Here is a 14,211-nt window from a genome sequence, read left to right on the forward strand (position 1 = left end):
CTTGCTTTATGAACAAATTACAGATTCGCCACTAGGATTTTTGAACGTCCAAAGTGCGAGGTCGACATTCTCGGATGTGATATATAGGAATAGGATGCTAAGAGACGCCCAGCATCACAGATTCACTGGATTTGTCAATTTTTACCTTTAATTTCCCAATATCCTTAATATTTATGAAAATAATAATAATAATAATAATCTAAATATTAATTATGCACTTTCATCGAATATCTCTCTTTTTCCGTATCACAGCACAGCGGATAAGAGAACGAATATTACAAAGGAAGATGGACCCATAGGCCAGAGCTTTATTCAAGAAATGACAAATTCTGTGTCTTACAAACAAGACCTTTCCAGAAAAAGGGCAAAAAAAAAAAAAAAAAAAAAAAAAAGAGGTTACAAACAAGAAAAAAAATATTGGAAGTCAGTAAACGGAGCAGGAAATTGCATCCAAGAAACACTCTCATATGAAATTAGATAAAACTGTGGACTGTTTGGTATGTACTCAGATTATTTGAAATTCGATGAACAAATTTTGTGCATCAGCATATTTGTTGCGTTTGTTGCTTCCTTGTAGCTTCCAGCCATGATTTCCAAGCCTCCATGTAATGAGCAAAGAGGTCGTACAGAGCTGCCACACCATTAACAAAACCCGTCTTCTATAGTTTAGTTGCTGCAAAATCATATACATAAAAAGTTTGATATGTGCTATAGATCAGAGTGATCCTACAAAGTGCAATTAATATGGACAATGACAAAGCGGCTACTCGTGTGAACAATGTGCTGGTGAATTATTTAAGCTAACTAATACATAGAAGTGGAACTCCACACTGACAAGAAAGACAATACGCATCCATATTTGGGAAACATAAAATGGGATACAAATTCCAAATGGAAATAGAAGTAATGCCTCAAGGTTCTAGTTAATTTGTTATTCCAGTTCTTACTTTGAATCACTATCAAAGAACACAAATATTTTCAAATTCATATGAAATGTTTCCAAACTAATTAACAATGCAAAATTGTGTACAAAGTAAAATACTAACTACCATTTTTTCATGCATAGCCCAAAGGTGGACCATCTAAATTGGTGCATTAAAATTGTCAAAGTACCTTGGTTGTGATACTGAGGACGATATGTAGAAGCCAAGCTCTCCATGTCCTGGACCTGTTTCACATTTTTAAAAGCTGCATCTCTTGCTTTCAACACACTGACGGGAGCAAAAGGGCCAAAGTCAATACCCGTTGACTTATGTCTCGGATGCTGCTTCAATTCATTCTCATCATATTCATGCTCCAAGTCAACTAGTTTATTATGCATTCGCACACTTGTCTCCTTACTTGATTTCCATCCCACTACAGAATTTGTCTTATTTCTCTTTGAATTGTAATTTGTAATATCAGACCCAAAAACTCTTTTCTTAGGCTCATTTATCTCTGAAGCGGTATCAAATCCATTCTTGAGCTTCCCTTTCCATCCCAACCACCTATATGCTGGTTTACCGCTCTCCGAGTGACGAATCTGCAAATCATTCAGAAAATCACAAGAAGTGATGAGAAGAAAATAAAAGCTGAATTTAAGCTTACATACATGTGCACGGTGGATGTTAATAGGAATATACTTTACCTTCTCAATCAGATTCAACGAAGAAAAAACGTTTGCAACATCATATAGTCGTCTAACCTTTGCTGGAAAAATAGATCACAAAGAAAGCATTAGTTGTATGTTTACTTGATATTTCTTCCCATTAATTTCTTATCTATAAAAACAACAATGAAGATGGAAGGTCAAATACTTCTCAAAGTTGTTTCATCATCTGCATCACCTGGCAATGCTTTTGCAGCATTATCAAGCAAAATCATATCCACCTGAACAAGGAAACAAAGAAATTAGCAAATACAAGAAAACTAACAAATCAATAATATGAGAACCATAAAAATAAATCTTCTCACATTTGAACAAAGAAAAAGCTTGATAAAGTTCTGGCTGAGAAGTGCTAGAGATTTGTCACTTTTGTTGTCTGGAAATAAACATTAAGCCAAATAAATTCAAAAAAAGTATTTTGATAAATTTAGATATAAATATTGCCTATGCAAAATGAAGTTCAACTGTAAACAAAAGAAAGACTTTCAAGTGCAACAAGTAAAGAAAGACTTTCAAGTGCAAAAGTAAAGACTTTACATCAATGTTTTATTTCATGTTTTGAAGGATCAATACTGACTTGAGAAGGTTCTAGAATTATCTAAGTTTATTTGATATACTCGAACAGCAAGTAAAGAAACAGAATTGGTGAAGAAACTATCTAAGATTGCAATGTGGAGCACCGACATGATGGAAGAATCAAGAAGCTTTGACAAACCAATATTAGACAAGCATAAATAGGAAGCTTGGTTTTCATGTGAAGTGAGCTACTCAAGTGAGTCAAGAGTAGCATAATTAGCGTGAGTTAAGAGTGAGAGCATGCGAGAAGAGCAAGTATATTGCTGTGTGTGTGAGTGGTGTCCCTAGGAAAGTGTGAAGTTGGTTTTGTGTGGGATCGGTTTATTTATGGTAATATGGTATTGTATAAGTGTGTTTAAATTGTACAAGTTGTTAATGCAATATAAAAGAGATTGCCGCAACAACTTGATAGCAGAGCTAGATTAACCCCAACATGATTGTCATGAATAAGTGTAAATTTAAGTTAAAAGCAATTTAAATAACAGTATCAAAATAGTAGAGCTTGAAATAGAAATTACTCTTTCTTAATGATGCCAAATGATTGGCCTCCCCACCAGTGTTCAGACTCAGAAGCCCTCCACATTGATTTTCATTGGAAACCTATTTAAATATCAAAAAGACATGGAAAGACTAAATGGCAAATTAAGAATTTTTTTATTTTTATTTTTATGTAAATATAGAGGAAGTAAAGTTGCCTAGGTATGCTTACTAGACTAGCAAGTTGCATGCAAGTGATATTATTATAGTATTTCAACATGCAGTCCCAATTATTATTTCAATTCTTTATGGTGGAGCTTCTTGGCAAACGAAGTGGAAGAAAATGAGGATACACTTTTTCTGTGACATACTCTAGCAGAACTGCAGGAACCAGCGCTATTGAAATTTTCTTTCAGACCGTCTTTCTGAAAAGGCACGAGGAATAAATTATGACATGTCGTTCAACCCAAATTTATTAAGAAAAAATAAATAAATAATCAACATCTATATCTACCTTCAGCTGCTCTAAACATCGAGGAATTTCCTCTAAACCCTTCCATGTGTACTGGTTCTTCGCTTTCCTAGCTACAACCTAGCCGAAGGCCAAAACTAACTCAGGACTCAGGGGAAGATTATATTTACCAAAAAAAAAAAAGGACAGCATAAAACTTGAGAAGAAAATCGTTTCTAAAAACTGAGAATTTACTCCAATGCTCTCCAATATATTGACTACGTCATACATGCGGCGCCGCTCAACTCCTGCAAGGTCAAAGGGATTTTACCTTAATTCAATCAAGAAACTATAAGCTTTCTGTTTGGCTGCTGAGAAAATGTTGGAAAATAATAGAAATCAAATATTGGGGCTCAATTTGAGGACTGTGATTCATCTTCCTTATCGATAGAGAGAGAGAGAGAGAGAGAGAAAAAATAATAAGAGATATAAGATGAAGACCTAAGCGGTTAGCAGCATCGTCAAGTCCAACTGTACTCGTTCCGGCACAATCTCCATTGTATAATCCCAAGAAACTGATAAAAATTTCCACATTAAAAATCGATTAAAAAGCTGATTTTTGAACAATATCAAATTCAACAGTGAGGAAGTAGAGAGTACTTGGAGCACAATACTCCCAGAGATTTTTCTTTACGAGAATAAAATTGTGGCCTAGTCTCGGATTCTCCGTAAACCAACGAAACCAACGACGACATTGTTATCAAAACGTTTCTTGATTTTCTTTCTTCTTGGACGCAGAGAGAGAGAGAGAGAGATAAAGAGAGACCGTTGTTGAAAAGAGAAGGGAGTTTCGAAATTCGAAACGCACGGCGTTCAGATCTAATAACTGGTAGACACTCTTTTTACCTTTTTATATTCGAAATGGGATCCGATCTTGGTCTCGTGGAGGTTCTTAGAAAGCGCGTACCAATCACGGGGAATTCAAATTGAGAACTGGTAGCGCGGTAAGCAAATTAGATTACTAAAAGACCCTTTTTGGTCTCACGTTTTACTTCCCGTTCGGAGTTGGTGATGGGGGTATTTGTTGGTAATCTGAATCCTTCCCAGTACTATTTGTTTTGCTTTTGGCCAGAAATATATTAATTATTCAAAGACAACACTACCCCTCTATGAACACCGACTCGTCAATTTTTCCTTTTATAACATCACGTTTGAAGAATCAACGCCAAAAAAATGACAATAAGAAAAAAAAAAAAAAAATTCCGTGAAGAAAAAATGTTCAATTTAGTTTTTAATTATGTATTAAAAAACAACGTAATATCTATAATCCTCTTTGTGTACATTTCATTCTTGACTATATGAAAAGGTTGTTCAAGTTCAACCATATTTGTTTTCACATTTAAAAAAAAAAAAAAGGAAAAAAGGAAAAAGGAAAAACATTAACCACATTTATTAATTTATTTTTAATAAGCATGCCTTCTCCTAAGCATAGCAGAAACACAACAATAAGCAGTGCATTCCTTGGTATGTGTGTGTTAAAAAGATTGATATACGGACAAGATCTTGCCTCTATTGAAATCTCAGGGAAGATTGTGAGTTAATCGTGTGCTCCTGGTTTTCAATTATTTTGAGAAAATAAGTCCAAAAAAGTGTTTCCACATCAATTTGGCACCAAAAAAATTATCAGCAGGCACTCCACATAATTGCATTTCCTAGAAGTTTATCTTAACAGAAGGCGGCTGTAAGCATGCATAGTTTCAGCACATTCTAAGTAACCAAAATTACTCATCTTTATCATTTTCTCTAGCAAGGGACATTATTGTTATAAGATGATCATAATAAAATACAGCATAAGTGAGTTGGAAAAATACAGACTAAATTTGAATCAGATTATACGTATTCAACAGACAGAAACAGGAATTACATAAAGAACAAAAGTTGCATAGGATTAATCAACTCGTAACTGTCTGAAAAAGATATTCTCAACTGTTTGATCCAAGCATCCGGTATTAACAATCCAAGTAAAACACCACCGGTACAAAGTATTCATAAAAAATCAATAAAAAATTGTTAATAGAAGACTGACAGCAAGTTCATGACCATACCAAAGGACATCAACTGGCAGAAGAAAAAAACATAAAAGGGAAAAAAACCTGAAACCTATGGCTCAACAGTGGTAACTTGCTGCCACTCACCATCAACAGCTTCTTTCCACAATGTAACATTGTTATTCCCATCAGCCACAGCCAACAAGTTTCCAGTGAGCGACCATGACACCCTCCAAACTGGGGTCTTAAAATCCTTCAAAACTTTGCCCTCCCATTGCTCACCTTCCTTAGCTACAGTCCATATGACCACTGTACCATCCTGTGAAGCACTTGCAATTGTAGACTTTGGCAGCCCCAAGTTGGGTGCCCAGGCCACATCTCTCACCCAATCTGTGTGCATCTGGAGGGCAGGGAAGCAATCCATCTTCCAAGTACCATTATACAGCTTCCACACCTTCACGGTATTATCACAACCACCAGAAGCCAGCTTCTGCACAGGATCCAACAAGCCAGAACCAACTAGAGCACCAGGAGCCATTGACGGAGCCCAAGAAACTGAGGTTACTCCAACAGGATGGGCTTGGTCTATCCTAGTGGTGTCCCAACCACCATCAGCCCTGGCAGTAAAAACTGAAATGTTGCCATCAGATGATCCACACGCCAAGCATAGGCCAAGTTCATGAGGTGCCCATGCAATGGAGTTTACAGACGACTTGTGGTCGTTAAAAACATGAGCCTGTTGCCATTCATTTTGATTACCCTCCTTCCAGATTATGACTTGGCCATCATAGGAACAAGACGCAAGGATTGAGCCAAACTTGGGATGTGCCCAGGATACCTCCCAAACAGCTCCTTTATGACCAGTCAATGTAGCAAGGTGCTGCGAACCAGCGTTGTTGCTAACTCCAACAATCTTAATGGTGGCATCGGATGAAGCTGTTGCTAGACGCTTTCCATAGTAATCCATGGCTATATCATGGACGGTATCTTGGTGACCCGTTTCAATCTTCTGTGCAGGCATTATTCCTAATTTCTTCTCCCGTACTCAGTTTTCCAATATAAGAAACCTTAACCCTTGCCGATGGGTTTTTATATCTCTCCTATAAATTCCAAAATTTCATATGTCAAGATTCTTACAATTCTTTCAACTAAATTCCCACATAAATAAGTCCACCTACAGCCCATTAGTAACATTATTACAGGTTCAAAAAATCATATATGATTCTGTGCAGAACTCGGAAAATAAATAAGAGCCAACAAGCTGCTAATATTCGCTAGGTTAGATAGTTGAATTATAGAAGATTAAGTATCTAGTTGATCACAAAAAATCTTATCTAGTTGATCCCGTAAAATCTTCCTAAACAGAAAAGTAACAATTCAAATGAGATTTCAAGATAGAAGAAATCTTACCATACAAAATCAGACAACCAATCACGAAGCATATAAGCAACTATACAAACAAACAATCATACGAACTGCAAGTTTTTCTATTCCATAACGAAACTAACTCAAATCAATAAAGACAAATTAACAAGAGAGGGAAAACGAATCGAACCCTAACACTACGTAATAATTGCTTTTAAAACCGAATGATTTACTGCTAACAAGAATTCCAGGGCAAGCATTTAGGAGGCTAATTTTCTGATAATATCCACAGATCAAATGCAATAGATCTGGAAATTAACCATTAGAAGTTGAAAATTTGCCATGTATATATAATCAAAATAAACAATTAAACGCGAAGAAAATGTATATAAAAAAATAATAATAATAATAAGGGCCGAGAAATGACTTACCTATGAGGAAGAGAGAGGGCGCGTCGCGTTGTGTATCTGACCGGAAATTTTAGAGATTTCTATAGCAACCAAATCAACTCTTCACGCTCGATTTGCAATTTGGTTAAAGCGTTGCTTCAACATCGCCACGTTATATTTTATATATCTGAGGGTAAAATAAGAACTGCACGCTGTTTTTACCAAATAAATAAATAAATAAATAAAATAAATTGCCCCTGTAGCTTCAGTTAATTTTATCATTTTTAACAATAATTTTTTTCATGTTACAAAAATTACTAATTACGATTTATTTTACACATTTATATTTAATTCAATTTTTTTTACACTAGTATTATATATAATTTACCCTTACAATAAATAAAAGTATACATATACAATATCATTTTTTCCTAGTCTGTTTAAATAATAATAAAATTAGTAAAAATTTATTTTTTTTACAATAATAATGATTATTTTTGTTTAAATATCTATTATAAGATAGAAAAATATAATTTATAAAATTGGATTTTTATATCAAATATATAAATTATAAAAATCTAAAAAAAATAATTTTAAAATTTATTTAAAATATATTTTTATTTTTAATTTATTATATAATATTAAATTTAATTATTTATAAATTTTAAATTTTCTATTATTAATTAAATATAATAATAAAAAATTAATTTTTAATAATTAAATTTTGAAAATCAATTTCCTTCCCACCAATGTTTTCATATAAATTTAAAAAAATTAAATTTTAAAAATCAATTTTGTTCCATTGGCACCTGCAAAAGAGATGTTAATTCGTAATGAAATTGATCGACTATCCTCCACGTTTCTAAATCCAATTGAAATATCTATCCAAAATTTCAACTGAAGATTATGAATTAATAAATTCTCTAATGTATGTATATATATATATATTTTTTTTTATTTTAAGAAAAACATAAAATATTAATTTAAATCATAAAATTTTCTAGCAATACCAAAGCTGACCGTGACAAATAAGTCAACTTTTTTTGTGAATTTATAAATATTAAAAAATCAAAATGAAATTATAGATATGTTTAGGATTAATAGCACGAATTATCTTTTATCATTTAATTTAAACAGATTTTAACAAAATTATTAATTACAAAACATAACTTATACTTTTTCAAAGTTTTGAACGATATATTATTTAAAAAAAACTTAAAGAAAAAAGAAAAAATAATTTTTTGGGTAATATTTTTTCCCCTAATTTATACATGTCTAATAGATAACAGTTTTTTTAAAAAAAAAACAAAATATATATATATATGAAGGATGTAAAAAAAAAAAAGAAGAGGCCCCACAGTTTGAATAGTCCGATGATCAGACGGACCAGTTTGTGCACTTGAGCAAGAAGGCTAGACTCGCACGCGGCGGGTCTCGAGTCTTCTTCTTCTTCATTTTGCATCCTCACTCACCCACCACAGAGAGAGAAAGAGAGAGAGAGAGAGAGAGAGAGAGAGCGAGAGAGAAGATTGCAAACAGATAGATAGATTCATTCATAGATCGGACAATCCAATTTCAGTTCCGATATATGAAGAAACCTCACATGGCCAAACTCAATTAAGCCCCAAAAAAAGTTCATTTCTATTTACGAAAATGGCCTTCTCCACTCGTCGAGGAGGCTGGGCTAGCTCTCTCCTTCCCACATCCTCCTCTTCCTCATCCCCCTCCTCAACTTCCAAATCCAAGCTCACCAGGAAATCTCGCAGACGATTTGCACTCCGAGACTTCATCTTGGCCAACTTCTTCACCATTGGTTTACTGATCTCGTTCTTCTTCTTCTTCATCGTCGTACTCCGTTACGGCGTACCCAGTCCCATTAGCTCCCGATTGAAACCCAAGAATCCGACCCGTATTTACAAACCCCCGAGAAAATCTTCTCATCGGAAATCCGTTAAAGTGGTTGATAATCTAAACGGTTCCGCTATCGGAGCCACCGTGGATATTACGACCAAGGACTTGTATGACAGGATTCAGTTTCTGGATGAGGATGGTGGGCCTTGGAAGCAAGGTTGGAGGGTGACGTATAAAGGGAACGAGTGGGATTCGGAGAAATTGAAGATATTCGTGGTGCCCCATTCGCATAACGATCCGGGTTGGAAGCTTACGGTTGAGGAGTACTATGATAGACAGTCTAGGCATATACTCGATACCATTGTTGAAACACTATCCAAGGTAAAAATTAGGTCTTTGATTTTGGAATTTTTTTTTTTCGTTGTTTTCGATGCTAATTTTAGTTCATTTAATTTGGTTTATGTTTGGTTTTTGGTTTTTGATTTTTTCTATTAAATTGCATTGAGTTTGCTTAAATTAAAATTAGTTAATATTAGTTGGAATTTAGCATCTCAATTAACTACCAAACACTATTTCCAAATAGGAACCAGCTTGAAATAATTTTCAATTTGTAGTTTATGCTTCCTAACTACCACTCACTAACACTAACAAACATTTGAAGTAAGCTAGCTAAATAAACGAAAGGCATGAACGTTACGAAAGGACCGAGCTGCTATATAACTTGTTGTGGTTAGGAAGGTTTTCAATTTTCAACTGGGTGTATTTGTTTGATTGATTGATGCACATTATTTTGACAGAATTTTCTTGTAAGTGATTTATTTCTAACTGATTCTACGACTGGGAAACTAGATAAAGTTTTTATTATGGCTTACTGTTGGGTTAATATGGTAGAATTTTCTGGACTTGGACATGTAGGATTCTCGGCGCAAGTTTATATGGGAAGAGATGTCTTATTTGGAGAGATGGTGGAGGGATGCCACAGATGAGAAACGAGAATCATTCATTAACATAGTGAACAATGGTCAGCTTGAAATTGTTGGTGGTGGCTGGGTAATGAACGATGAGGTATGATTCATGGGCTTTCTTAGCTTATTTACGTTTGATCCTACACTTGTGGAATCTTCTCTTATTTTCTTAATCCCTCCTCTTGATGCAGGCTAATTCACATTATTATGCCATTATCGAGCAGGTAAAATTGAAGCCTTCTTAGTTTTATTTGCTGTAGTTGCATGTGTCTAAAAATTGTGAAGCTTTGAGTTGTTATAATTTGCAGAAGCTTTGACGTATTCACATTGACATATTGTTGTTCTACAACTGGCATACTACACTCCCAACTAGACATTCCTAGAGATAGTTGTTACATTTTTGTTCTTGATAACGAGTCATAACATTGATGAATTTATAGAAAAGAAAGAAACTGATACATTCCATGATGCCATATACAGTAAAAAGTTACATAATGTATTGATGAGCTTTGAGCTGATGAGAATTATAGAGTTTGTTAAAGTGAGGCACCATAATTGTTTTCAAAATATGTCTGGTATTGTTTTTGGTGAGTTTGTATGTATGTCCGTATAAAAATTCACACAAATGCGATTCACGGTTCATATTTTCATGCAATCTTCAATGTGTTTGTTCGTATAATTTAATCTGAAATTTGACATGTGCATTTTGTTTATCTTCCAATAAACTGTCTTTAACACAGTGAAGATGGGCATCATACGGTTTGTTTTCCAATGAACTTTGACGTGTGCTTTTTGTTTATCTTCCACATAAGGTTTAATCAAACCCTTTTTCTGATACTCAGTACAGTGGTCATGCAAATTCTTCTGCTTTATGATGTGTGTATGTATATGTGTTTGATGAGTGCATAATACAAACAGCACTCTGTCATTTTTTGCATCCCCATGTTTGTGCATATAGAAACACTGTGGTTCTTCTCTGTAGCATTTTATTTTGATGTGGCTATATGGTAGTTAACATATCATTCTCAATTGTTGCTCTATCAATTTGCAATTGATGTGTCAGATGACAGAGGGGAACACTTGGTTAAATGACACCATTGGGGTTATTCCTAAAAATTCTTGGGCAATAGATCCATTTGGTTATTCACCTACCATGGCATATCTTCTCCGTCGAATGGGTTTTGAAAATATGCTTATCCAGAGGACGCACTATGAGCTGAAGAAGGAACTTTCTCTGCATAAGAATTTGGAATATGTATGGCGTCAGAGCTGGGATGTGGAGGAAACTACTGATATCTTTGTTCACATGATGCCGTTCTATTCATATGATATTCCCCATACTTGTGGGCCGGAGCCTGCTATTTGTTGTCAGTTTGATTTTGCTAGAATGCATGGTTTTGTTTATGAACTCTGCCCTTGGGGACAACATCCAGTAGAGACCACCCAGGAAAATGTAAAGGAGAGGGCACTAAAATTACTAGATCAATATAAAAAGAAATCTACCCTATACAGGACAAACACACTTCTTATTCCTCTTGGAGATGATTTCCGCTACGTCAGCGTTGATGAAGCCGAAGCTCAGTTTAAGAATTACCAAATGTTATTTGATTATATCAACTCCAATCCCTCTTTAAATGCAGAAGCAAAATTTGGTACTTTGGAAGACTACTTTCGAACTCTTCGTGAGGAGTCTGAGAGAGTAAATTATTCACAACCTGGTGAGGTTGGCTCTGGTCAGATTGGAGGTTTTCCTTCTCTATCTGGCGACTTCTTTACTTATGCTGATAGGCAACAGGACTACTGGAGTGGCTATTATGTCTCAAGACCTTTCTTCAAAGCTGTCGATAGGGTTCTGGAGCAAACACTCCGTGCCGCAGACATGATGATAGCTTTATTGCTTGGGTACTGTCAAAGATCACAGTGTGAGAAGTTGCCAATTGGGTTCTCTTACAAGTTGACTGCTGCAAGAAGGAACTTGGCTCTCTTTCAGCATCATGATGGTGTAACTGGTACTGCAAAAGATCATGTGGTCCTGGACTATGGTACTCGGATGCATACTTCTTTGCAAGACTTGCAGTTTTTCATGGCTAAAGCTATTGAAGTACTGCTGGGGATACGCCATGAGAAATCTGATTCAAATCCTTCTCAGTATGAGGCAGAACAGGTGAGATCTAAGTATGATGCTCAGCCTATTCATAAGGCAATCAATGCTCGTGAAGGAACCCAACAATCAGTGGTTTTTTTTAACCCTCTGGAACAAACAAGAGAAGAGGTTGTGATGGTTATTGTAAACAGGCCTGATATTTCTGTTTTGGACTCAAACTGGACATGTGTTCAGAGCCAAATTTCTCCTGAATTTCAGCATGATAAAAGTAAGATCTTTACTGGCAGATCTCGTGTCTACTGGAAAGCTTCTGTTCCTGCAATGGGGTTGCAAACATATTACATTGTCAATGGTTTTTCTGGATGTGAAAAAGCCAAACCAGCCGTTGTAAAATTCTTCTCGGCGTCTGGTTCATTAGCTTGTCCCCCTCCTTATGCCTGCTCAAAAGTAGAAAACAACGTGATTGAGATCCAGAACCGGCATCAAACACTCACCTTTGATGTTAGGCATGGTTTGTTGCAGAAAGTAACATATGAAAATGGCTCTTCATATGTTGTGGGTGAAGAAATAGCTATGTACTCTAGTTGGGGAAGTGGAGCATACTTATTCAAGCCAACTGGTGATGCCCAGCCTATCATCGAAGCAGGTGAGCAGATGGTGATATCCAAGGGCCCTCTGATGCAGGAGGTATACTCTTATCCACATACAGCATGGGAGAATAGCCCCATTTCTTATAGCACCCGTGTTTATAATGGAGAAAATACTATACAGGAGTTTCTCATAGAGAAGGAATATCACGTGGAGCTTCTTGGTCATGAGTTCAATGATAGGGAGTTGATAGTTAGATACAAGACTGATATTGATAACAAAAGAATATTTTATTCTGATTTAAATGGCTTTCAGATGAGCCGGAGAGAAACCTATGGCAAAATCCCCTTGCAGGGAAATTACTACCCTATGCCCTCTCTTGCATTCATGCAAGGATCCAATGGCCAGCGGTTTTCTGTCCATACCCGGCAGTCACTGGGTGCGGCTACCCTTGAAGATGGATGGCTAGAGATTATGCTTGACCGCCGCTTGTTAAGAGATGATGGACGAGGTCTTGGGCAAGGAGTGATGGATAACCGTGAAATGAATGTGATCTTCCACATTGTCTTGGAGTCCAACATCTCCACCACTTCAAACCCAGTTTCTAACCCTTTGCCCTTAAACCCCTCCCTTCTTTCTCATCAGGTTGGTGCTCACTTGAACTATCCCTTACATGCATTTATTGCCAAGAAGTCTCAGGAATTATCTGTGCAGCCGCCACCCCCAAAGTCTTTCTCCCCTTTAGCTGCTTCCTTACCATGTGACTTGCATATTGTGAGTTTTAAGGTTCCCCGGCCAATTAAATATTCTCAGCAACCACATGAAGATTCTAGGTTTGTTCTAATCTTACAGAGGCGAAACTGGGATTCTTCGTACTGTCAGAAGGGCAGATCACAATGCACTAGCGTTGCCAATGAACATGTGAATTTGTTTAACATCTTCAAAGGGCTTGCAGTGTTGAAAGCCAGACCCACTTCTTTAAATCTCTTGCATGAAGATGTAGAGATGCTTGGGTATGATGAGCATTCTGGAGATGTTGCACAAGAGGGACAAGTCCTTATCTCTCCCATGGAAATACAGGCATACAAGCTGGAATTACGACCACATCAGTAAATTTGATTTTCATAACCACGGTTTCACTGATCCTCATTTGGCTGGGCTTGTTGCAAAGAAGTGTCATTTCTCACTGCCCACCATTAAATATGATCAAAGTGGAATTACTTAGGAACTGCTGTCTCTATGCATCTGATGAAGTTAATGCTGGAAATGAAGATTTTATAGGTGAGATTTTTCTTAGCGAAATCATCCGAGGAGGGTTGGTTTTTGCCGAGGAAGTCGATTGAAAGACATGGGCACGGGAATTTTTTGGTGTACAATTCCTGTTGACCATTATGTTAGAGAAAAATTAACCTCTTGACATAGTTGTATGTGTTGGGGGAACTGGCATCAGACTTTGATTCCCCAAAATATACCAAAAAAGAAAAAAAGAAAAAAGAAAAAATAGCTTTGAGTTATGTACACTTTTGCTTTAGAATATAATGGTTCGCTTGCATGGATAGAAATTAAACGTTAATTTGTACTGCTATGTTTTCGGTCGTTGTGCTATTTATAGGTTTTCGCAAAGTGTCGCTTTTAATTTTTTTTTTTTTTCCCACAGTAGTTTAATGGATTAACAGCTTAGATATTTCTCTTATTCAACATTGAGTTTCCATTTCTATAGAGGGTTTGGTGGCTCTGAATTATTTCGGTTAT

The 14,211-nt window shown here is 35.9% G+C and overlaps 3 protein-coding genes across 7 annotated transcripts; 1 reads left to right on the top strand and 2 right to left on the bottom strand.

The window, feature by feature from the left end:
* Window positions 1–107: 107 nt before the first annotated feature.
* LOC107415406 (E2F transcription factor-like E2FF) lies at window positions 108–4,928 on the bottom strand. 4 transcript variants are annotated; one of them, XM_048472784.2, is made up of 11 exons: window positions 3,810–4,928; window positions 3,651–3,724; window positions 3,405–3,457; window positions 3,213–3,290; window positions 3,052–3,123; window positions 2,740–2,821; window positions 1,954–2,021; window positions 1,827–1,869; window positions 1,628–1,689; window positions 1,114–1,522; window positions 108–631 (listed from the first exon to the last, which is right to left on the bottom strand). In XM_048472784.2, exons 1-11 carry the CDS (start codon window positions 3,902–3,904, stop codon window positions 543–545), a joined length of 1,125 nt encoding a protein of 374 aa, XP_048328741.2. In that variant the 5' UTR covers window positions 3,905–4,928; the 3' UTR covers window positions 108–542. The 4 variants fall into 4 exon arrangements, with proteins under 4 accessions (XP_048328741.2, XP_048328740.2, XP_048328742.2 ...); XM_048472783.2 differs by having other exon boundaries at window positions 1,797–1,869; window positions 3,810–4,371; XM_048472785.2 differs by having other exon boundaries at window positions 108–673; window positions 1,797–1,869; window positions 3,810–4,369.
* A 141-nt stretch (window positions 4,929–5,069) lies between these two features.
* LOC107415373 (protein transport protein SEC13 homolog B) lies at window positions 5,070–7,151 on the bottom strand. Of its 2 annotated transcripts, none has more exons than XM_016023676.4 (2): window positions 6,994–7,151; window positions 5,070–6,297 (listed from the first exon to the last, which is right to left on the bottom strand). In XM_016023676.4, the coding sequence occupies exon 2, from the start codon at window positions 6,216–6,218 to the stop codon at window positions 5,310–5,312; it is 909 nt and encodes a 302-aa protein (XP_015879162.1). In that variant the 5' UTR covers window positions 6,219–6,297; window positions 6,994–7,151; the 3' UTR covers window positions 5,070–5,309. The 2 variants fall into 2 exon arrangements, with proteins under 2 accessions (XP_015879162.1, XP_015879163.1); XM_016023677.4 differs by having other exon boundaries at window positions 5,070–6,371; window positions 6,994–7,149.
* A 1,182-nt stretch (window positions 7,152–8,333) lies between these two features.
* Window positions 8,334–14,152, top strand: LOC107415425 (alpha-mannosidase 2). Its single transcript, XM_016023747.4, has 4 exons — window positions 8,334–9,183; window positions 9,718–9,867; window positions 9,959–9,991; window positions 10,831–14,152. The coding sequence occupies exons 1-4, from the start codon at window positions 8,605–8,607 to the stop codon at window positions 13,570–13,572; spliced, it is 3,504 nt and encodes a 1,167-aa protein (XP_015879233.3). The 5' UTR covers window positions 8,334–8,604; the 3' UTR covers window positions 13,573–14,152.
* The last annotated feature ends 59 nt before the right edge of the window (window positions 14,153–14,211 follow it).

This window comes from Ziziphus jujuba, chromosome 4 (genome assembly GCF_031755915.1).
Source record: "Ziziphus jujuba cultivar Dongzao chromosome 4, ASM3175591v1".
Taxonomy (NCBI): Eukaryota; Viridiplantae; Streptophyta; class Magnoliopsida; order Rosales; family Rhamnaceae; genus Ziziphus; species Ziziphus jujuba.